General features: G+C 41.0%; 1 protein-coding gene across 1 annotated transcript in view; it reads left to right on the top strand.

Moving 5' to 3' along the window:
- ASCC3 (activating signal cointegrator 1 complex subunit 3) overlaps nt 1–24642 on the top strand; it is a 567972-nt gene that overhangs the window by 257562 nt on the left and 285768 nt on the right. The window contains exons 12-13 of the mRNA XM_006271799.3: nt 115–291; nt 10510–10581. Of these exons, the coding sequence (XP_006271861.1) occupies nt 115–291; nt 10510–10581 (249 nt within the window). The remainder of the gene's footprint in view (nt 1–114; nt 292–10509; nt 10582–24642) is intronic.

Genomic DNA, 24642 nt, shown 5'->3' with positions numbered 1-24642 from the left:
GTTACTTATATGACTGGTTTTTACAAGGAATATTTTTAATCATTTACTTTTACTATTACCTAACTTAATCTGTTTAATTATTCGTATCTAAATGATTTATTTAATTTTTTATAGGTTGAATCAACGCAGAGTATGATTAGGATTTTGGGCCTGTCAGCTACTTTACCCAATTATCTTGATGTTGCCAACTTTCTTCATGTCAATCCATATATTGGACTCTTCTACTTTGATGCTCGTTTTCGACCTGTGCCGCTTGGACAGACATTTATAGGGATTAAGACCACAAATAAGGTATATGTTCACTAATATATTTGAACTATATTATATGCAGTTATGTTTTCTAAGACGTTGCTTTATAAATGGAACCATTTATACATTTGACAGGTCTTTATTCTTTGATGCAGCTATTTCTCTTCATGTAGTACAGGCTTATTTTTAGCATTTAGACTGAAATTTTTAAATTTCCAAAGTGGTTAAATATTGTTAATCTCCTTTTCTCTTTCCCTATTTAACAGTGTTTTTGTTAACAGTTAATAAAAGTTGTCCGCTGATTAAAAGCAATTACTGCCATCAGCTAATGAGGTACCTTGCCAAAGTCTTAGAAGTTGATTTATTCTGAGACTCCTGGCAGATGTTAACTTAATCTCATAATTGGATCACAGGAATTTTATCAAGATCTGGCATGGCAGAATATAGTTTTGGGGATCTGAAATTAAATTTCTTAGATTCCATCACACATCTGTTGGAACTCGGGCTACTAGTACTATGGAACAGTACCCTGATTCAAGGCTGCACACCCTCCCTTTCAACTTGCCAGCACATAAGAAGCAGCGAGTTTCCTGCTCCCTCCTCTTAGTGCCCTGTATCTTTGAATGGCTCATTGCATGTTTGTAAGAGCCTTGCATAGGAGGTGTCTGGCTTGCTGGTGCAAGGCTCTGTATGAGCCAAGAACTTTATATGTGTATCATTAAACTAATGAGTCACATGTTCACATTAGTGTGATATAAACCATAGATGTTTCATTATGGAGCATCTTTGTGGCTGGTTTGCCATTTTAATTGTGTGATAAATGGTTTGAATTTGTACCATATTATAATTTATTGCACGATTAAAACATTTTGCTTCTATATATTTAATCATGCAATGAATTTAATGTCTTCCAGGGGCCTGGATCTCTCATTTCAGTATTCCTTTTTCTAGGAATACATATTATATATTGATTTGTTTTGATGTTAAGATACATGAGGAACTGTCAGAGGGGGCCCCCAGCTGCTCCTATTCTGGTTGGGCTGGAGTGCGAGCAGCAAATGCAGGCCCCTGTGTGCATGGGCACTGGCTCCATGCTGCCAGCTGAGGAACACAGCTCTCCGCTACGAAGGACCACCCTTAGCTCCTTCCCCAACTAAAGGGCCAGGTGCTTTCTCCCCCCTGATCTCCCTGCCCTGTTGCAGTGCCATGCCTGGCCACCATCCCTAGCACTGGCAGGTACACATGTGTACACACACAGCCATGCACACACGCACACCCCTGTCCCTTCCAATCCTTACTTTCTATGATTCTTCCCAATTTGGAAATATAACCGAGTCATTCAGGTCCTGTAAAAATAATGCTTACATTAGAAAATCATAAATCAGTCAGATGGCTTGAGTATATTTGAGACTTAAATACTACTTTTACAAAAGAACTAATGTAGGTCACATACAGCTATTACATTTCTACAGTGACAATTGCTGTTTTCCTGGTAGAAATGAGAAGTGTACAAGCGTTCATTGAATTTTTTCTTGGGGGAAATATCCCCCTTCTGGGAGAAGATATCAACCTGGAAGTTCTCATGAGAGTTTCTCTCACTCGAATGGATGCTTGTATACATCCTCCTCCCCGTTCCCTTCCTCCCCCAATCTGGTCTGGGAAGGAAGGGGAGCAGCAACAGCCACATCCGAAGTCTCTTCCCCAAACTGTGGACAGACCACACTGTGGGGGCAAGGTGGGGGGGTGCTTTGCCAGCTTTTGACATTTTCTCATTGCTGCTCCCACCTCCCGGTTGGGCAGTCTGGGGTGCATATTGCAAAGCTCTAGGGGCCAGGAATTGGGCTTGAGGAACCTGATGCTAAACTCAGTTGCCCACTGGTTTCCTGTTGCCGCCCTTGTTGCCAGCTGCTCAGCAGGAGCAGGGACTGCAAAGTCCCAGGAGCTGAAAACTAGGGATAGGGATGTTACCCCCTGTCAGATTTGCCATCCCCTGTGCTTTTCATGCTACTGTGCACCACCACCCTGATTCGTGGCCCCATGGGCCATATCCAGACATGCAAGCCATAGGCAGATTAATGCACAGGTCAGTTGGCCATGAGCCCAGGGGCCCCTACCAATTTGGGGCTCTGGCCCTGGGATCCTCATCAGCAGGGAAGTGAAAGCCGCAGTTTTAAGCTTGGTACCCATTTCTGGCACCAAGTTTAAAACTGCAGCTTTCACATTTGCTTCCCTGGGAGCTGGAAGTGTGGCCCCTCCTCCAATTGGCCTGGAGGTAGTGGGGGCAGGGCTGGGCTGCGTGTGTGTGTGTACATTTAGCCATAGTGGGAGCAGGGAGAACAGGCGGGCATGTGCCCCCCAGCCTGACGGGGTCCACCCCGTCTCCGTACCAGCACTAGAATGGGAAGGGTGGTGGGCCGCTCTCCCCGCCCTGCAGCCGCATTAGCCCCAAGCTACCAGAGAGCATGTGGCGCCACATAGTGCCCTGCAGAGCTGGGCTGCAATCCCACAGTGTGGCAGCGTGGGTGCCAGGCAGTGGGGCTGAGCCCCGCTGCCCTCTGACGTGCGGCGGGGGCTGTGGCTTGAGGCCCTGAGCGGCCCTGATGGCTGCTGCTACTGAGGGTGAGTGCGAGGATGCTGGGAATGGGTTGTGGGGGGGGGCGGTGAGTGGGAGCTGGGATCAGCCACGGGAGTGAGTGGGTTTAGAGTGAGGGGACTGGGGTGGGGGGCAGCCTGTGGGTTGGGAGTGAGGGGCAGAGGAGGGGTAGGGCACTGGTATGTCAGTGCTGCTCAGCACTGCACGTCCTGGTGAGCAGAGGAGGTAAGGGCAGCTCTGATTTTCTTTTTTGCTTTTAAATTGATTTGATCTCTCTCTCTGTATGTATGTATATATATATTTCTATATCTATATCTATATATATATACAGTGGTCTTTCGTTTTAATTGTGGAAAAACATGGATTTGGGGGTATTTTAAAGGTGACTGGGATTTTTTTTTTATCAGGGATTTTACAGTTTTGAAATAGAGAACACCAGAATTCCTGCTAGTGAGGCAAATGGCAGAACCCAGGCTGCGGAGCCTGCTCAGATCTGGCATCTGGGACCCAGCTGGACATGGATGATCTCCTGGCCACTTGGGGCCAGAAGGACATGCTTTGACAGTTCAAAGCAAGCCACCGCACTGAGAATATCTTCCAGGTGACGGCTGCCCACATGGCTAGGCGGTGGCACACATGGCAGTAGTGCCGCACATTGGCCAACTGCAGCCACAGCCCACTAGCAACTATCCCAGAGGTGCAGCCAGAGGTGCAGATGCCTCTAACGGCCATGCTGCCCCCATCTGGGTCTGGCAGGCGTGCAGCTTTGGGGCCACATGCTGTTGCAGGTGGCAGCAGGTCACAGCCAGGCAGCAGCCCCCAATGCCAGACTGCTGCAGTGGGCAGAGGGTGCAGGGAGCTCTCAGGGCTCCTTCAGCAGTCCAGCTTGCAGATAGGGTAGTGTCCCTAGGTACCAATTGGCCAGGCCTCAGAAGCTCCTCAGAGTGAGTAGCCCTGAGCTACTTGCTGGAGCAGCTTTTTATACTGCTGGGGCCAGCACAGGTGCTGGCCCCCTCCTCTAGCTCCCCCTGGCTGCACATCCAGGAGGAGCCAGGCAGGGTTATTTTGCCCCAAGTGGCACAATTTGCCCCACACCAAAGTGCGTGTCTGGGCATGTGCGCTGTGGCAAAAAGCCGCAGCTCATATTTGCACCACTTCTATTTGAGCTGTTGGAAGCGTGCATGCCTGCATGTGTGGACCTGCCCAAAGGGGCTACATTTGACAGCCTACTCCCTTCTGAGTGAGAGGAGAGGACATGCTGTCAAGTGACGACTTATTTTAAGGGCAGGGGTGGCCCAATGAGCAGCTGTCTAGTGCCCTGGGCTGGAGAGCTGTCTTGTGTAGCTCTCCACCCAGGTGACTGTAATTCATGTGGGTTATTTTTCTAACAGTAAGTATTTCAGAGAATTTAAGTGAAATTCTTATTGGTAAATGGATGCCTGTCCTTGGCCATAAACAACTTCAAGTGAATCGATTTGGAAATAATTTCCATATAACTTATGGTCTGATTGTTAAACCAAAGTAAGTTAAAAGGACAGTATTTTGTACCCCAAAATATTTGTCAGACTGCCTTTTTAGAATATCATACTAGTCTTTTTAATTTTATTTTCAGTCGAAAGTAATTTTAGGGCTACCTTGATAACACATTTGTTTGTTTGTTTGAAGTGAACAATGACTTTTTTATTAGGGTCTTTAAATAGTCCACTCCATCTGCTATGTAGAAAAGAAAGGTATTTTACAACTGTAGAGTGTCATTTCAAGCCTGTACACCCAAGGATAGTTTGCCATATGTTACTTATTATGATGTGCATGTTTTAACCTTCATTAATTGCTTCAAGTATGTTCAGTCATATTATTGTTGCTTTTTAAAATAATTTATCATTTTATTTGAATGTTCAATTTATTTGTACCCTGTCATTAAAAAAGAGAAGTTTCCTTAAATCAAATTGGACTGAGCTTTATAACTTTAAAGTGGAAGAAGAAAGCCATTCGATTGGTACTGGCATTGGGAAATGACTGGAATGTCTATGTTCTACAAAAATAAAAACTAACAATAGAGTGATACAATTAGGGAATAATCATTCTCAGGGGAAAACATGGTAGACAAATGATTCGGTATTAGTATACGCATTACATACTTAAAAGCTGCTAATAGATCTGTGATTTTTTTTCTCTTTGGTTATGTAAAACAAACTGGTTTTGATCCGCACTGTACAGCAACAGAGTTTTGATGTTGATTAATGTGATAGGTTCATAACATCATAGGAAAGTAGAGCTGGAAGGGACTTCATGACATCACCTAGTCCAGCTCTCTGTCATTTTTATTCCCTAGCTGTAAACCCAAGACAGCATTCCTCATTGTATGACTGATCAGAGCAATAGGTATGCACTTTGGCCTCTGCAAAAAATAAAAGTAGTCAAAGAAAGTATAAAATAATTATCTCTGCAGATAGTAGTCTTCTGTTTACATAAAGCTAGAACACACAAACATTTATATCAAAATTTGGTTCCCACTAAATGTTAAAGAGCCATTGGGCAAAATCAAGGATTGTTCCACTCTCCAGGCTCCAGGGATGGTTTTAGACACCAATTGATTGATAGGACTTTAAATGGAAATAAAGGAGTTTAAGATATTAGGCATCAAAATCCCAAATCCTAATAGAATATGTAGTTAAAGGAGAGAGATTGAGACCATAATCCTGTTAGTTTCTGAGCTTGTGAACAAGTGGCAGTCTCTCCAAAATTGTGAGATTAAAAGCAGATCAATATGAGGTGGGGAATTTACTCTGTAGATTTAAACTCAGTACCCCTATATATACTGTTGCATTATTTTCTTTAAACTGATAGATTTCTACATTTCTATGGGGAGAGAAACAGTGTGCCTATCTCATACCTAAACTGTACATTCCTTTCAATAAATAAGAATTTACTTTAAATTCCAAAATTGTAAGTAGCTTTTTATTTTTTACTCGTTTGTTAGAACAAGCTTTATTGTGACACCAGAAAATACTGAGTAATTTCCTAGCTTGGCTACACATAAAATGGGAACTCTTGTAATCTGTCCCACTTTGTGCAGTTTAGGTGACACATTTAATGTATACGTGAGAGAAATCTCCTGTTATAGATGCTGCTAAGAAGGTTTGATTGAACCCAGCAGCATATATAAAAGAACATTAACTGTTGCATGACGAAGTTTTCCTTTTAGGAATCTATAATAGGTTGAAAACTACTTATCTGACTAAACTGAACTAATCCTCATACAAAATGATATATTATTTATTTATTAAGAAAAATGATAGTCAACCAAATTATAGTTTACTTCAAAACAGTTCTGGCAATGTCTCTGGTTAAGGCATATATTGTAAAAACCAATCTAGCCCAATGACACTGCAGTGTCAGAATTACAAGAAAACAGAATCTATTGAAAACAGAAGCATAAGTAAATACTATGAGCCAGCAGCAGCAGTTTATCACTGCCTGAAGGAGACTGATACCAAGAAAAAGGATTAGGTATAAGGAGAATGTAGGAAAAGTTTTGAAGGAATAAAGCTGGAAAAGTATTTGTTGAGGTACCGACTGTTTAAAACAAGGCTGTCCAATTGGTAGGCCATGAGGGGCAAGCATACAGCCCATGATCCCCTACAGCTGGCTCTCCCGTAGTTCTGCGGAGACCCAAGTGGAGTCTTTGCCACTGGTGTTGCCCATACAGAGGCAGATGGGTGGGGGGAGAGGGATCCTGTGGGGCTCACATCACCTATGGCTCCTGTGGTGTCTGATCCAGGGGCCACACATTGGCATAATGTGAAGCTCCCAACCATACTAGACTGCCCTGGTTCAAAATAAGAAAAATGTTTATTTTAGGCTTGAACAGCTTCAGACATGTCTAAAGTGATTGGAAAAAAATTTGGAAAGCTGCTGGAGATGTGAAACTTCACATTTCTTTATCCAAAACTTGTAAATTTGTCCTAGCTGAGATTTTTCTTGGGGGGCGCCTGTACCATGATTGATTTTTATATTAGGAAACCAATTCTGTATCCTAGATTATTTGGGGATTAAGCAGCTGTAAAACGCAACTGTTTTTTGATCTCTGAATGATACACATGTTGAAATGATAAACTGTGGAATATAACTGTAAGACATTTTTTAGTTTTAACTGAGGGCACTTCATTCTGCAGGTATGATCCAGTTAGGTTTAAGACTGGTTTCAGTAGAAGTTGATTGCCAAAACGATAAAAAGATTTTTATGTATGTCATTTATTAAAGTTTTTTTAAAGATTTGACTGTCTAGAGAACTGTAAATCTTTCCTTTATACAACTGTGCATGTATTTTTGGAGTGGATGTATCATGGAGAATAAGTAAAGGCAATGATTCTTTTTTACAATTTTCAGTTTGTTCTCTAAATATTATGTGGTATACGCCTTGGAAAAAGAAAATTATTTAAGATGGAAGATGGCTTCTCCTTTCAAAACAATTAGACTGGCTTCTAGTCTCAGTATTGCCATTCAATCATGTATATATGTCTATATATGTTCTAGTTATTGAGCTTGCTGTCAGACGTTAAGCTGCTATTGTCAAATAAAAAATGTGTTTTATTTATATTTCTCTACATATTTGTGTGTTGTTAAGTGCTTCCCTTCCCTCCAAATAATGACTGTAAGCAGTAACAGCATACTCAGTGCTGTTCAAAATACAAAATAAACTCTGGCCCTTATGCCAAAGAATTTAAAACTTAAACAGAGACTTCTGTCAGTGTTGAGAATGGAACCTCTTAAACACTTATTTGAACGTACAGATTGACAAGGCATCTACTCTTGGCTTCAAAGGCAAGTTTTTCACTGAAATTATGCTACCACAGTCATTAGCACTCCATGTGTTATAAGACAGGCATTTATGTTTATGAAACTATAAGAAAAGTTAATAAAGTAATTTGTCATTTCTATTTTGGGCAACAGCCGTGGGCTACAAGATGAAAATTAAAAAAATAAATAAAGTTAATCTGGATTTTAGAATTTAACTATATGCTCTTGCTGATGATCTGTCCGTTCATATTTTAACCTTGATATTTGAACTCAACATAGGGTACATACAGGCATTACATTTACATTGACCTAATGTTAGATTGATCTAAATGCACAATAGTGTAGAGGGCTTAAATTGCCCCCCAAATGGGGTGAACTAACTTTAAATGTTCCCAATGTAAGGTAGCTCACCTGAGTGGGTAACTAACTAGATTGAGATCAGGTTAATATGATCTATGAAGGGGTTAATCTGATCTTGTGAACACTAGTATGCAGTCGCAGTGCAGCCCTTCAGCTGGGAAAGCCAGGTTGTTTGCTCCAGCCCTGGAGCTGTGCTATTCCTACCCTATCCACCCCTGACTGGGCTATTTTATCTAAGACCCCAATTTTAGAAGTTTGAAAATTTTTTTTAAAGGTATTTTCTCCTTTAAAGCTTTGTTTCACCATTCTTTCAGCAATTCTGAATATTACAGATGTTAAATTTCCTTTTTCTAAAAATTATGTGGTTAGTCCAGGAGTGGGCAAAGTCTGGCCCACAGGCCCGCGGCACACTCAGTTTCCCAGCAGCTGCTGCCCGTGTCCCTGCAGCCAGTTTCCAGGGAAATCCCAGGAGCGGTGGCAGGGCTGTGACAGCACAAGGCCAGGGTTTCTGTGGAGACCAGCCCCAGCAGCACTGGCAGGGTGCACAGCTGGGCAGGGAGCTGCTCCAAGACTGGGATCTTGTGGCAGTAACAGCGTAGTCTGGAGCTGGGGCAGAGCTGTGATCCACTGCCCGCATGTCCCAGACTCTGCCCTGGCTCCAGAATCATGGCTCTGCCCTGGCTCTAGACCATGCCATCACCACTGCAAGATCCCAGCCCCAGCCATGGATTATCTCCCTACCCAGCTGTGTGCTCTGCCAGTGCTGCTGGGGTCAGTATCCATCTCAGCAGCACTGTCACAGCACCACTGCTACTGGGATCTTCATGGAAAATGTCTCCAGCATCTCGAGCAGAGACCAATGGGAAAAGGAGTCTAGCTGCTGGCTGGATCCACCATTTTGCCCACCCTTGAGTTAGTCATTATAATGTACATTTCACTGCTTATATCTTGGTGATTGCTGGAGATTTAATTTATCTATCATGTGTCTTGTTTTTCCCCTTAAATGAGCCAATCTAGTTATGGGATGCCAGCTCTGACTTGGAATTCCTGTTTCATTATGGTTTGTCACAACCTTAATGTTGTTTAAACTTTGTCTGGTCTTGAATATGAGCAATGCTGTTTGATACACACAAAATTAGGTGTTCTTATCTAACTTGAATAAATCTTAAGTTTGCAGTAGATATAATTAAATTAATTAATTGTGCCTAAAGGCTATAATACTCTTTTATGTGGAATAATAATTTAAAAAAAAGAACTACTTTCAAAATTCCCTCTTTTTAACTAAAACCATATTTTATTACTACTTCTGATTCAAAATTGTCCATAATTTTTGTCGCCTATTCCATGAATTTTATGGAAACGTCAGTGGAAACTGTTTAAATTTTACCATTTTATCACTGATTAATTTGGCCATTATATGTAGTAAGATGGATTTTGATTGATAACAGCTAAAAGGCAAATATTAAACTTGTGTATTTCAGAGATAAAGCCAGAGTTAGAGAGCAAGAACAGTACCAGTTTTGAGATTAGTGAAGACCATGTTAAAAGCATACCAAAGGAATTTCTAGTTCCTTTGTATGAAACAGCTGAATTTAAAGTGGTGAAACTATTTTTCTAATCTGTGTCAGTTGTTATTTCTGAAATGCTATTCTTTACCTCCTATATCCATAGCTGTTGCTATATAAATAGCAAGTAAAAATACTTTATTTAAAAGTCCTTAATATGGTGAATACATGAATGTATTTATATATGATTCTGATGCACTTACTTTTGTTTAACTGTTGCCTCATACAGACATTCAGTTCCTCCTCAGATTGTTAATGCTCTTCCAGGAAAAACTACAGGTGTACAGATGGTCATGCTTTTCCCCCCAGAAAAATATCCTGGGAACAACCAGGGCTAAATCACTCCCAGGAGAGTTTCTGACTTCTGAGGAGAGGCTGAGGGAATTGGGCTTTTTTAGTCTGCAGAAGAAAAGATGGAGGGGGGAATTAATAGCAACCTTCAGCTCCTTGAAGGGTGGTTTCAAACAGGATGGAGTTAAAGTGCCCACAGTGGTGGGAGATGACAAAACAAAGAGCAATGGTCTCAAGGTGCCACAAGGGAAATTTAGGTTGGGTATTTAGAAACGATTTTCTCCTGTGGAGGGTAGTAAAACACTGGAACAGATACCCAGAGAGGTTGTGGACTCTCCATCCTTGTAGGTTTTTAAGACCTGGCTAGACAAATGTTTGGCTTGGATGATCTAGTTGGGGATAGTCCTGTCTTGAGTATGGGTGGACTAGATGACCTCCTGAGGTCCCTTCCAACCACAATTTTCCATGAATCTATGATAATAGTATGCAAACAAGTGATGCTATTTGATATTCTGTAATGTTTTTAGAAGTTATATTTTATTTCTCAAACACATATTAGATTTTTTTTTGACAGATGTAATAGTACGTTTTAACTAGTGTAAAGAAACACTTTCAATTTTAGTTTGTGATATGTCACTTTTTACTTTCCAGGTGCAGCAGCTGAATTATATGGATGAAGTATGTTATGAAAATGTTTTGAAACAAATAATGGCTGGACACCAGGTATTTTTGTTTTACTTGCTTTTCGTTACAGCTTATTTAATGGAATGAAAAAATTTTAGCAGGATTCATTTTGTGTGCATTGTAAAGTGACATTTTCTCATGTATTTTGAAAGTTAATTCAGGGACCCCATTCTCTTTTTTTTTTTTTTTTTGCAGCAGTGCCAATAGGCAGATGTGTTTTAATGTATCAAAATATGCTCAGAGTCAATGTAAGTTTAATAACCTTCTTTCCTTCTTTTTAGGCTGTAAATATGTATTGTGTCTGTATTAATATCAGTTAATGTATAAAATATAAATATGTTATAATGTATAAATATTAATATAGATAACATCAAAATCTTATTGGCAGGTGATTTTAGTGATTATGATTACTTGTAGGATCTGACCACATAGAGACATTCAGTTGCTCTTGAAAGAATTGCTTCTTTCCTAGTAGAAATCACAACTATATGCTTAGGATGTTCAGGATTTTTCTGTCAGAGCAAATGTCTGCTATGAGAGGAAAAAAAATGCAGAACAACTAGTATTAAATCACTCCTGGGAAGATCTCTCTTGGGCAAGCGAGTGTTTGCACACATGCTCTTCTGAGACAAACAGTACATTCCTCTAGCATTCCAGGGTGCTTTGCTTCTTTCTCCCAGGGTGTTTTGCTTCCTTTCCCTCCTCCCTTTCCCCCTTCACGCAGGGAGAGGGTGTATTGGTAGGAACAAATCTGGACTTGCTGGACTTGCTCAAGTTGCTGGACTTGACTGCTCTAGTCAAGCAGAAAATAGAATATGCTCCTTTCACAGTCTCCACATTGTGCTTCAGAGAGAGACTGCCTGACCCTGAGCAGCCTGGTTCAGCTAATCAAGGCTGCCCTGTTTACTGGTGCCATCTGTCACCAGGCAAAATGAGGGAGCCTACAAAGCATGTTGAGATTTTTGCATCGGGACTGCCTGGCTGCACAGCATCAGCTTTGTGAGCTCTCTGCCCCTGAGGGGTTCAGCATTTGTCTGTTTAGGTAGGTTTTTCTACCAGGATAACAAAGTGGGAGAATTCTCCCAGATCATTTGAATGTGTCTATACAATCTCTGTTATAATTCCCTTAGGGTTTGAATACCTGCCAAAGCCCAACATTTCATTATTAAAAATGTCTCTGGGTATTTGAGAGGTCATATCCAAAAATGGACTTTTCTTTCTTTGATTTTCCTGTCTATGACATTTGTAGGAAGAATATTCATTGTTCTTATACCACCTGGCTATTATGACAACAGTTATTGTACATACTGAATCCCTGCGTGGTCACTGCACTAAAGACGCAAAAGTAAAAGAAAAATTAAAATTCACTTCAGTTCTCATCCTAAGTATCAAGTGACATTTCCCCAAGCTTCAGGGAATTTACAAAGTATAGTCCATTTGTCAGATGAATATTTCTTTAGAATTTGAAGTCATGAATATTGAGATTTGATAAAAGAGAAATTATGTCTGAAACCAGGTTATTCATTCTCTTCCTCCACTAATGACTCATAGCTGTCCACCACCTTCCATATAATTAAGTGTTGTCATGGAATAGTGCTGCACACCACCCATTCAGGAGGCTAGGGGTACTCAAACTCCGGCCTGCAGGACTTCCGGTGGATTGGAAAATTTTGCAGCCAGGGAGCAGTGCAATATATATGGCCACACTTCCCTGCTGCCAAATGCCCAAACCCCAAGTCCTGTGCAGCAGGTTGGGGCCAAGTCACTCCAGTTTGCTCCACCTATATGTCTAGATGAGGTTGGGCCATGTGCCTCCCCCCAGGCTAGTTGGGGCTGAGTCATACCCCTTTTCCCCTGTGTGACTGGGTTGAGGCTGGCTCAAGCCCCTTTCCCTGCCCCTCCTGCAAGGCTGGGCCATGACTCTTTCCCCTGCAACCTGGGCCATGGCTCCTCCCCTGCACAAGGGCCAGGTTAGGGCTGATCTATGTCCCCTCCCCCTGCAGGGCTGGGTTGGGACTAAGTCACACCCTTCCCACCTACAGGACTTGGTTCAGCCTGAATCATGTCCCCCATGGGGCTGGGTTCTGGCTGAGCTGTACCCCTTTCCCCCATGGAGCTGGGTCAGGCCCCTCCATTCTCCCCCTGCAGGGCCAGGATGAAGTTGGGATGCCCCTGCCCCCTCCACACATTTGGGTGGGGTCATGTTGCAGCCGCCCCATACCAGATCAGGACCATCAGCCGGATCCAGTCTGTGGATGGCTTGAGCAGTGCTCATCCATCCCATCTGCCAAAATGGTTGAGCACCACTGCTGAACAAAATAGTCAGTAATACTCATGGATACATTGATAGACTAGCAAGGTTCAGTGGTTGATTTTGCCCACATTACCAAATTATAGATGGAAAACTGAGATGCCCTACTGAACATACAGAAGTTGAGCACATTTTATTTTTCATCTCTTACTCCTATTTTGACTGCATAGTATTTGCTTTAGCTATAGATTGTCTTAAGGATGGTAATCTCTTTAAATTAGTTAAATATAAAACTATAAGACTTCTAATATTCCGATATTTTGTTTCAAAATATTGCTTTTTAAAAATCAGTAGACTGACTACAAAAAGTTTACAATATTATTCAGTATTAGTTCAAATAAAATTAATAAGTGGTGTAGTCTGCATGGGAGACATGTTATTGCTTGTATAGGTTTACTTGAAATAGTTTGAAATTCAGTATAAATGAGTGGATGAAAGATTAGATTTTATTTTATCTTGAGGCATATCTAATGGCTGAAGGAGGTCAAGTGAAGAAGTATAGCTATCTTAATATGACAATTTGAGAGTGACACAACTGCTGAACTCAATTTCTTAGTATTATATTTCAAACCAACAGCTTAATAAATAGTATATTTTCACTGAAAGTAGAAATATTTTTTCTTTTCTATTTAAATCTTAGTTGGTTCCAGAATAAGAGGCTGATGTTGCAATTGATAGTGATTTTAAAGGCACTGTCCGTTGGGCATATTTTATGCTTAAAAAATTTGGTTTATGCATGTTAGTATGTGTATGTAAACAAATATGCTAGTTAGCTCACTAATTTTTAGATTACAGAATAAATATGATTGTTTGACATTTTCTATTTTGAAATGTATTTTCAGAGGAATTTTTCTAGTAATGTGTTGATTATATAAAAGTGTAAGCTTAAATATTGCTACCACTAAAGCTAAAATAAATCGCTCATTTTATTCAATGTTACATGGTTTTTCAACACCAGACATAAATGGGATGACCATCTTGCAGAACACAGACAAAAATGTACATTTAAGTTATATTAACTTAGGTTTTATTGTTGTTATTAACATGCTTATTTAAAATGGATTTGTCTCATTAGCATGGATCCTAGTTTTCTGTTTGACATGGAAAATCCATGAATCCTTGTTTTTCTGTGACCTACTGAAAGCACAGTGGTGTCCTGCGGTTAGCAGCACCATTTCTTCTCTTATTTTTGGTTTGCGTTTTTGTCTCTTGGCCAATCAGTGGGGGAGGGGGGTGCACGATAGTATTGAATTAAGTACTATAAAAATGACTATGTCATCTGACATTTTTCTGACAATGCAGAATGAAGCACAAACTTACCCATAATGCACCTGACTGTGCACTACAGTATTGCTGCATTTGAAAATACTGGGGTTTTTTTAAACAATTCTAATAAGTATCAATTTGTTTTTTTTTCTTTTTATTGTAACTAGCATTACTGCAGAAGTTGTCCTTTGAATTTCTATACAATCTTTTTAGATTCTTGTTACATATTTTGCTTTCATTTTTTCCTGCAGTAGTGAGTAGAGTGACATAAAACATGTTGCATATGTTACCTGGCCCTTTCTCTACAACCATGATAAATGTTGTAGTTCCTGTCTCCTTCAAACATAATATTAAATCTATAGATTCTATATATGTATATGTGTGGACCATCTGTCCCCAGTACAAAGATTGTTTTAGAAATGATTTCTAAATACTTCAGAAACTCTCATAACTTTGAGAATAGCCATCACTTGGTGACACTTTCTATCCTAATATACTGTCCTTCTGTCCATGTTAGACATCAACCTGTTTCCTTAATATTAACCTATTAGGCTTTGTCACCTTCTTTGTTGTTTTTCTTTGTGTGATAATCCTCAAGCTGTTTACTCCCTGAGACTAAGAATCCTATGCAAGGGATATATATTAAAGAAGATAAATTAATTGCCAGTAAATCTATTTCCTTAGAAGCAAGATTTTTTTTTCACAATTACTTTACCTACCTGAGGGTTCTACTCTCTGAATTTTTCTTTGGGAGGTCTGTATGTAGCTCAGTAAATGGCTGGCCGAATCCAGATAATGTAGTAGTTATGTATGACTGCCAGGATGTGAGTGTCTCATGTTAATATTTTCTGGCATTACCACAAAAGACCAATAAGCTCCATGCTTTTTCACAGGAAAAACAGAAACAATAATGAAAATCCTCTGATAAAGCTTGGGAAAAGCAGAACTACGGGGTAAATAAGTATCCTTTAAAAAAAAACGAAAAAACACAAAATAGGAATAACTTTTTACCTCTTGTGGTTATCAAGCTTCATCAACAGTCTTTTGTGAGCATATTTATCAAAAATGTTTGGAAAACCCTAATGCATTTTATTCTCAGATGGCCCTTTTATCCACTCTTGTGCTAACTCATTTTAAAATAATTTTAGCAGTTTGCAAAGGCACAATTTACCCTTGTGGAAGTCGTGCTGGTTTGACCCTGTTGCATTATTGTAATACAGATTGCAGTGTGATATTCAACTGAAGTTGTATGTTCATGTGTTTTAATGGATGTTACGTGCATTTTCATTTTTTAAGAGGAAGGACAGTAGGAGGTGGTTGTATCCTACACAGGCATGTGTTATGACAGATGGAGAAAATCTTTTCATGTTGATTTTTCAACAGTCATACTCTGCAAGACTTCAAGCTTTTCCTGGCTACTGGGAAATTAAAAGTTGGCGATTCAGCCTTTAATTTTGATCCATCTGCTCAAACTAATGAGACATCTCATTTGTAGGCTTCACTTTGAATTACCAAATGCAAGTGCAGCTATATCATGACTCTTAGAAAACCCCCTCCTCCTGTGTAACTTGTGGAAAGGGATAATAATGGATGGCATAACCCTACTGAAATTTTTTTTTGTTATAGAAACTTTCTTACAATGACTAAGAAAAGAGAGATTAGAAAATGGCTTAATGGTTTTTATGTACTTTTTAAGTTAACCTGTTCTTCCTTTAGTGTTTACTAAATACATAGATTGCCACCCCAAGATTTCGACATCAGAAACCCCCTTCTTAAGACTTTCTCATGTGGAACTCTTGAAGTCATTATAATTTAAATATAATAAAGATTTTGTGCAAATTCTGATATGCACTATGGCACTGACTGTCAAATCTTTATTCCCCATGCACACTTTGAGTTTACTGTGTTCTCATCTTGTTTTTATTTTATGCCTACCTCTTAGTTATAGCTTCCTGATTGCTTTTTGTTACTTTGGCATTTTCTTACTTCCTTTTAATAAAAATACTGATGTTTTAAGGAAAACAAATAATTTAGATAAGGGAATAAGTTGTCGTAACAACTTGCAGTCCTAGTACAATTCATTATAAACAACCACACTAGGTTGGCTTTGATTTTTGCTTATGTTTGCTTTATGACTAGGCACAAAGGGCATTTATACACATGTTCTGGGAGGTGGGTGGGGGGGTGCTTTAATTAGAGCGGCTCTGAGAGCACTCGTCACACTAGCTTTAGGTAAAGTGTCCCTGATGCAGTTTTTCAGTGCAGGGACACTGATGCACCTAATACTGGAGTCTGCTGGAGCATGGTAATTACCATGCTCCAGCAGACTTGCCTCCAATGTGCTATAATTACAGCACACGGGAGCAGTCTTGATGCATGTGTACAGGCTCTGAAATAGTCTTAAAACTGGATATTGTAAGTAAACTATAATGATTATAGTTTTATTACATATTGATATTGAAGTGAAATAAGGTATATTTTGTTTTTTATCACAATATAAGTTCTGCTTTTTTATCTTTATAACTTAAAAACCTTTCTTTTTCTAAGTGATTTGTCTGCTTTTCTTCTAGAAGTTTTTGGTATTTTAACATTTCATTACCTCCTTTGTTTAGAAATCCCACAAGTTACCAGTCAGCTCTCTTTGCAGAATTCTTTCAGGTGCTTAAGCTATGAAATTAAACTTTCAAAACTTTAATTCCCTGTTTCCATTGTTCCCATCCTCCACTGTAAGAGAAAAAAAAAAAAAAACTTCAGAAACTACCTTTCATAGTATTTGAAGACACATAAGGCTATCTGACACAGATACCGTAATACATTAAAAACAGAAATTGGAGAAGCAGATTGCTTTCCTACAACTCCCTTATTTTTTTCTGTATTATCTCTGTGATCGTGATTTTCATCATGAGCAGATTTTCTGTTTTATAACTTTACCATGCATAATAAATGGGACCAAACAGATGTGACAGACCTGTTGTCATGTCCTCAAATGCTGTACATATTTACTTATGTTTATATGTTCACACCACTAAGATATTGTTTTTATTTTAAATGAAGCATTGTCTTCCTTAATCTTTTCTACTTTCTGATTCTTCTTCATTATGTGTAGACCCTTGTGAAAGGCTTGGGAGTCTGTATGCGTGAGGGGAAGCTGAAAAGGAGTGGCGGCCCATTTGGGGACTTTGGCATTTAAATAAAGAAGTCACTGGCAGCTTTCCAAACCCACTTTTCTCTGGTGATGGTTAGATGATGAAGATATTTTATTCCTTTAAAATACTTGATGAGTATGACCTTTCTTATGAAACTGGATAAGAAACCTTTTTTGTTTAAAGAATATCAAACAGTTATGAGGTCATTCAGTCTGTATGACATCCTCAGGAGATCTAGTGGACTTGATCTAGATTGAATTATGCCCTAATACACTACTTCAAATGGGTGTATAAGAATTTTATTCTTTCATATAAAGAACTTTTATAGAGCATGAACAGGTCATAGTACACAGAATGGTTGCACAGTTCATTTCTTAGGGCTAATTTACCTCTTCACTTGTTTCGTTTTTTATTTAATTTTAATCTTATGTAAATATTTTACACCAAATATAAACTTTCGGTCTTGGGCATACTGACATATATATATAAGCTTGTGTGAATCTGCACACATATATTATAGATAGCTCTCTGCAGATAGGACTGTAACCAGCTTTCCATTTAAATCCCTGTTTTGATTTGTTTTGTTTTTTTGCACTCTGAAATGTATGTAAAAGTTTGTTTTTCTTCAAGATTTTTGTATGCAGGCAGAGGAAAATTTGGCCATATTTGAAGTAAATGAGAAAGTATTTTTGAAAGAAAAGGCCAAGGAAAAAATGGTGAAATTGCAGTAAGAAGTTCTTCTAAAGCATTTTTATCAGAAGTTAGGGAAGAGACATGGAAATAGTATAAGTATGTTTGGGGGGGGGTGTGAGTGATTATATGCACGTGCAGACACACAAACACACTTTATATTAGACTATATAAAAATACAGGAAGTTCCAGTGGATTTAATTGGACGAGTATATATTGGAATATATTGGTGCTTTTAAGATGGGGTGTCAAAAGTTGCAGCATGTTGTCCAGAAGTGTTATCCCAGTCTACTCTTATTAAACAAGCTTTAATTAAAATAATTCATAATCCACACAACAACTGAGATCATGATGGTGACAGCCTGCTGGTTCTCAGGCTACCCGGATCGGATGTCAAAGGCACTCACCCATGCTCCAACAATGCCTGGATCTTGGTCGACTATAGGTGACAGGCTATCAAGATCATGCTTACTCAAGCCATGGGACTTTAGCCTGAGTTTAAAACAAATAGATTAATTTCTAGATTGGTTTAGATAAATAAAGTCCATACCTCCCCAAACCTGGGTCAGCATCAGTTAATTACACCTTCAATTCATTCTGTCCTTAATCAATTAAGGGGCAAAAAAAACCCCTAAACATCAATTCATTCCCTTCATTCAATCAATTCTTGAACCATTATCAGTTCAGGGTTCTTAAATTCATGCCCCCTTCTTCGAGTCAGTTACTCATAACTCAGCATCAATTCACTTTTAAAACAAGGAAAAAAACCTGAAGAGTGGCAGATTCTTCAGCACACCTGGGTCCCCAGGCTTCAGCAGCTACCTGACTCAGGTGTTCCCTTCCCAGGGTCTGATCCATGGGGAGTCTCTCCCTGAGTGGTCCTGGGCTACTTGCTGACTGGAAACACCTCTGGGTCTCCAGGCTGCAGAGATGGCTCTGCTCCTCCCTGGCTTCAGTGTCTGCAGGGTCTTTTTATCCTCAGCATTCTGTCCATCTATTCCATATGGCTCCGCTTCCACTTTTCTAACCATGCCAGGTTGCTGCGGCATGATGACACACTCGACGGACTGCCCTACCCACAGGGAGCAGGTGCTAATGAACCGCTGTGACAGCACGACTTGCTGCTCCATCCCCATCGGTTCTACACCTGTGGGTAGTGCTGGCTGAGGTAAGTGGGGAGGTAAATGCGGAAGTTGGTGACCTGGAAGAAGCACAAGCAGGAGGGGGCAACAAGGAAGGCCTTCTCATTCTTCCTGAGAAAGTAGGGCAACCAGCTAGTTACTTTAAGATGTCTGTACACAAATGCATAGAGCCCAGTAAACAAGTGGGGAGAACAAGAAGTCCCTACCGTCACAGAACTATGATGTGATTGAAATAGTAGACTTGGTGGGATAGCTCGCATGACTGGAGTAATGTTATGGATGAGTACTAACTGTTCAGGAAGCTCAGGCAGGAGAGAAGAGGAGGAGGAGCTGTGCTTCATGTAAAAGAGCTGCAGGATTGCTCAGAACTCCAGTCTGAAACTGGAGATAGGCCTGTTGAAAGTCTCTGCTTTCGGATCAGAGGGGAGAGCAGCAAAGGTGATGTGGTGGAGGTCTGCTATAGACCACCAGATGAGGTAGATGAAGCTCTCTTCAGACAGATAGCAGAAGCTTCCCGATTCTGCTTATGCGAAACAGCCCATGTTCAATTTGAATTTGGCCCGAATTGAGGACAGTAATTTGATTCATTGATTCGGATCACTGTCCCCGACTCAGTTTGGCTGAATATGATTGAAGATCTGATTTGAAGATCTGATCAGCTGAATCCGGTCTGAAGATTCAATACTGATTTGAAGAATCAGCAATTTAGCCATAGACACAGCTTTATATTTTTTTTCTACATACCTTGAGGTACCAGGCACAGCTCGTGAACGCTGCGATGCTGTGGTGGATGGAGTGTCCCACAGGAGCGCCTGCTTGTATGCCTTATGTTTGACATCCCTGTATTAGGCAATGAATTCATAGATCCAGCTGCAGCTCATACTTAAACTCTTTTGCCCAGTAGCACAGTGACCAAGATGCTGAATCGACTGAATCTGATTTGAAGATTTAATGCTGATTTGGAGAATCAGCAATTTGGCCATAGACACAGCTTTTTATCTTTTTTCTACGTACCTTGAGGTACCAGGCACAGCTCGTGAACGCTGTTATGCTTCATAGTTTCATAGTTGGTAGGTTTGGAAGGGACCTGAGCAGATCATCTAGTCCGACCCCCTGCTATAGCAGGAAAAGAGTACTGGGGTCAAATGACCCCGGCAAGGTGTTCATCCAGCCTCCTCTTAAAGACCCCCAGGGTAGGAGCCAGCACCTCTTCTCTTGGAAGTTGGTTCCATATCCTAGCTGCCCTGACAGTGAAGTAGCACCTCCTGATATCTAGCCTGAATCTACCCTCTGCCAGCTTGTGACCGTATTTCTTGTCACTCCTGGTAGTGCTCGGGGGAACAGGAACTCTTCCAATGCCTGCTGGTCCCCCCTGACTAGTTTGTAACGGCCACTAGATCTCCCCTTAGGCTGAACAGGTTCAGGTCTCTTAGCCTGTCCTCATAGGGCCTGCCCTGCTGACCCCTGATCATGCGGGTCGCCCTCCTCTGGACCCTCTCCATATTTTCCACATCCCTTCTGAAGTGCGGTGCCCAGAATTGGACACAGTACTCCAACTGCGGCCTGACCAGTGTCGTATAGAGGGGGAGGATCACCTCCTTGGACCTGCTTGAGATGCATCTCTGAATGCATGACAAGGTACAGTTGGCCTTCCTGACCACATCCCCACACTGTTGGCCAATGTTCATTTTGGCATCAGTAATGACTCCAAGATCCTTTTCTGCCTCTGCACTGACAAGAAGGGAGTTCCCCAGCCTGTAGGTATGCTGCTGGTTCTTCCTCCACAGGTGCAGTACCTTGCACTTGTCAGTGTTGAAACCCATCCTGTTCTCATCACCCACCCTTGTAACCTGTCCAGGTCAGATTGCAGCCTATTCCTTCCTTCTAGCATGCCTACTTCTCCCCACGTCTTAGTGTCGTCTGCAAATTTGAACAGGGTGCTTTTTACCCCCTCATCCAAGTCACTGATAAAGATGTTGAACAGTGCAGGCCCAAGGACCAAGCTCTGTGGAACCCCACTGCCCACATCCCTCCAGGTCGAGTAAGCCATCCACCACCACTCTCTGGGTGCGGCCCTCCAGCCAACTAATGACCCATCTGACTGTGTAGGTGTTGACGCCACAGTCTTCTAGTTTTTTAATGAGAATGGGGTGAGAGACAGTGTCGAAGGCCTTCCTGAAGTCCAGAAAGACTACATCCACTGCTACACCTGTGTCTAAGGATTTTGTGACCTGGTCATAGAAGGCCACCAGGTTGGTCTGACAGGACCTGCCTCTAATGAACCCATGTTGGTTGCTCGTAAGCATAATCTCCCCTGCTGGCCCCTCGCAGGCATGCGCTGGGATAATTCTCTCAAAAAGCTTACCCAGGATCGAGGTAAGACTGACTGGCCTATAGTTTCCTGGGTCCTCCTTCCTCCCTTTTTTGAAAATGGGGACCATGCTGGCCCTTTTCCAGTCCTCTGGCACCATGCTCGTAAAGCCGTACCAGGGGTCCCGCAATGACCTCTGCTAATTCCCTCAGCACTCTGGGGTGGAGATCATCAGGACCTGCTGATTTAAATACATCCAGTCCCTCCAGAAGTTCCCTGACTAGGTCCTCATTGACCCTAGGCCTGGGTGCTCCTCCCCTGGGTACTATGGGGGTCCTGGTGGGGGGTCATCCGGTCCCTGCTCAGAAAAATGGAGGCAAAGAAATTATTAAATACGTTAGTTTTACTGTCTGGTGTGACAGCCAGATTTCTTAGCATGTCCTGCAGAGGCCCCACATTACCCAGTACCTTCTTTTTACCCCCTATGTATTTAAGCTGTGGCAGATGGAGTGTCCCACAGGAGTGCCCGCTTGTGTGCCTTATGTTTGACATCCCTGTATTAGGCAATGAATTCATAGATCCAGCTGCAGCTCAAGCTTTAACTCGTTTGCCTAGAAAAACGTGCTGTTCTTTCACTCTGGTCAGGTTTAGTTGCCTTATTTGGCCAGTCCCAAGATCTTTCCCACTCAACCCCCTTTGTTGTTTGTGTGAGCTGACACCCTTTTTTCTCATGCCCATGGTTGACGTCTTGCTAGTTTATCTCCCTGTGTTCATGCTGAGCAAGAGCCAATCTCAGTCAGGCTCTGTGCAGACTCTTAGATTGTCTCCATTAACTTAAATGCTTTGCTGCTGTGGGTTTTTCATAGGCTCATTGTTGCATAAACAGAGTTATTCAGTTATGTTTTATGACTGAATAACTTTCCTGTGTAAAACTAGTGTAACAGAAACAGAAAATGAAGTCTTATACAGCAAAAAATACCTATGAATGGTTTATAAACATAGAAATAATGCATCTGTAGACATTTTTATTAGGCCTTCTGGGGGGGAAAGTAGTGCTTTCCCCACCCTGTACTTGTGGACTTCATTATTTTTACTGAAGTTCCTGACAGCTTGAGGCCCCTCTCTTCCTGCAGCCCTTTTGGTGTACCACTGATTCTTTTTGACATTACTTAAGCCTTTGAAATAAGTCCTCCCTTCCTTTTGCCCCAGAGCTGCTTCAACACTTGTCTCATATCTGCTCTCTCTAACGTTTTTTATATCCCCTCTGTTATTTCTTGACCCTCAACATCTTTAATGTTTTCCCTTGCTTCCCAATCCTGGAGGTTCAGTTTTTTGGCTTTTCTGTTCCTAACCCAAACACTCCTTAACTGTTTCCCATTTTGACCTTGTAAGTCTCACCCTGGCATTGGAAATCCTTCCCTACATGTTTTGTCTTTTATCCCCAAATTTCTCCTATTATTAAGAAACATCTTGCCCCAGTTCCTTCCCATAAACTTCTGAGCACAGATGCCCCTCTGAGCTTTCTGGGATCACTGTTCTTTTCTCCACAAATGTTTGCTACCTATGGATCACTGAGGTTTGCTACAGCATAGCATTGCACTATTAAAACTTACTATTTAACTGAAGCTCAGCAGCTTTTGATGGTGCAATTTATCCTCGATAAATTTCATGGTTAGCATAAAAGTATATAGAATGCCCATACATAGCACTTACTCTCAAGGTTGCAGTGTTATTACTGCCTCACAATTTTCAGTACAGGTCTACAAGGGGGTGTACAGTTGAACAGGTGCTGTATCATCATAAGTTTAAAATGTTTCAGTGTGCAGGAAGGTATTTTTTCTATGTCCTGGGATACAAACAAGTTGGTCTCTAGAAGAGAATGTTGGTTTTGAAAGCAGCTAATACTCTTCTAGCAGTTTGCATTCATATTGAACAATGTATTCAGTGATGCAGAACAATTTCAGTTCTGAAAAAGCTTACTATTGTGATATCTTTCAACCTCTAACTTTACACACAGATTGAAATTTTGGTAGGCAGTGGGTGCATCTACACATGCAATTAATGCTATTTGGCTTTACTGTGTAGTAAATGCAGGTAGAAAATTTACAGCACAATAGACTAATTTACTGCTCAGTAAGCACCTGCACGTGTAGACGGTGACACTTTACTGCACAGTAGGTTCATCTATGGTGCAGTAATGGGTCTCGTGTAGACACTGTTAATGAGGGGGAAAATCGCAAATATTCAAATGAGGGTTCTTAAGCTTTGCCTCCAAAATTAACTCCAGCCGGTCCACACTAAAGTGTCTGGCATGTACTGATGGATTAATTAGCACTTATCATAAAACAAAAATAAGCCAATTTTGGTTCAATAACAAATGGTGTATTCACAAACAACATCTACACCAACAAACTATCAACAATTATATACAACAAGATTTCAAACCCAGGATACACCAACAACTAAACCAATAACTATACCAAAATGCAGATAGTGCTAGAGAGCAATACTTACTTTCTCCCTGCAGCAGCAACATTGTGGCAGGCAGCACCACTCACCCAAAGGAGGTCTTGTCCTCACACAAGCCCTCACTCCTCATATACAAACAACACTACAACACCCACAGAGTCTCATGCATGCACTTGCTCCCAGGCACTCACAACTCAACCAGCGACCAATTTGAATATACCACACTTGAGCCACACTCAGCACCACTGCATTCAAGCACCAAGCCTTCTGCATTATGCATACCAACAACATTTGAACAACAAACCTTGGACCCAAGGTACTTTTATACCATCCAGTCACACACTACCTGTCAATCACTGATAGAAAAAGGCTAGTCACTGGGCAGGTTCCAGCTGGGGTCATGAGTTTATGGCCTCTAGCACGCTCTGACCCAGAAACCTAAAATGTGTAAACTGGAGCCTACAACATGGCCAGTGACTTCAAAGCTCAAAGCTCTGTTCACGGTCTTATTTATTATGGGTTATTTCCAAGTTTTCAGTTACTAGAGCATCAGTAATTTCTGTGTATTTTCTGATTTCTGGGTGAAATGGATGCCATTGGTCTACATAATAAACAATGGTCTCTGCAAACCACTAGCCTGTTTTCAGTTTATAGGCATCATAACAAGGGGGAATTTTAACGAAGGAGTTGAAGGAGGATAATGAGATACATTTTTGGATGTTTATGGGGAGCTTCTTGTAAATCTGAAAGTCAGTGTATAGGAGA

The sequence above is a fragment of the Alligator mississippiensis genome, chromosome 1 (assembly GCF_030867095.1).
Source record: "Alligator mississippiensis isolate rAllMis1 chromosome 1, rAllMis1, whole genome shotgun sequence".
In the NCBI taxonomy this organism is placed as follows: Eukaryota; Metazoa; Chordata; order Crocodylia; family Alligatoridae; genus Alligator; species Alligator mississippiensis.
The sequence above is the reverse complement of the archived record's forward strand: the minus strand, read 5'-3'. Positions and strand labels throughout refer to the sequence as shown.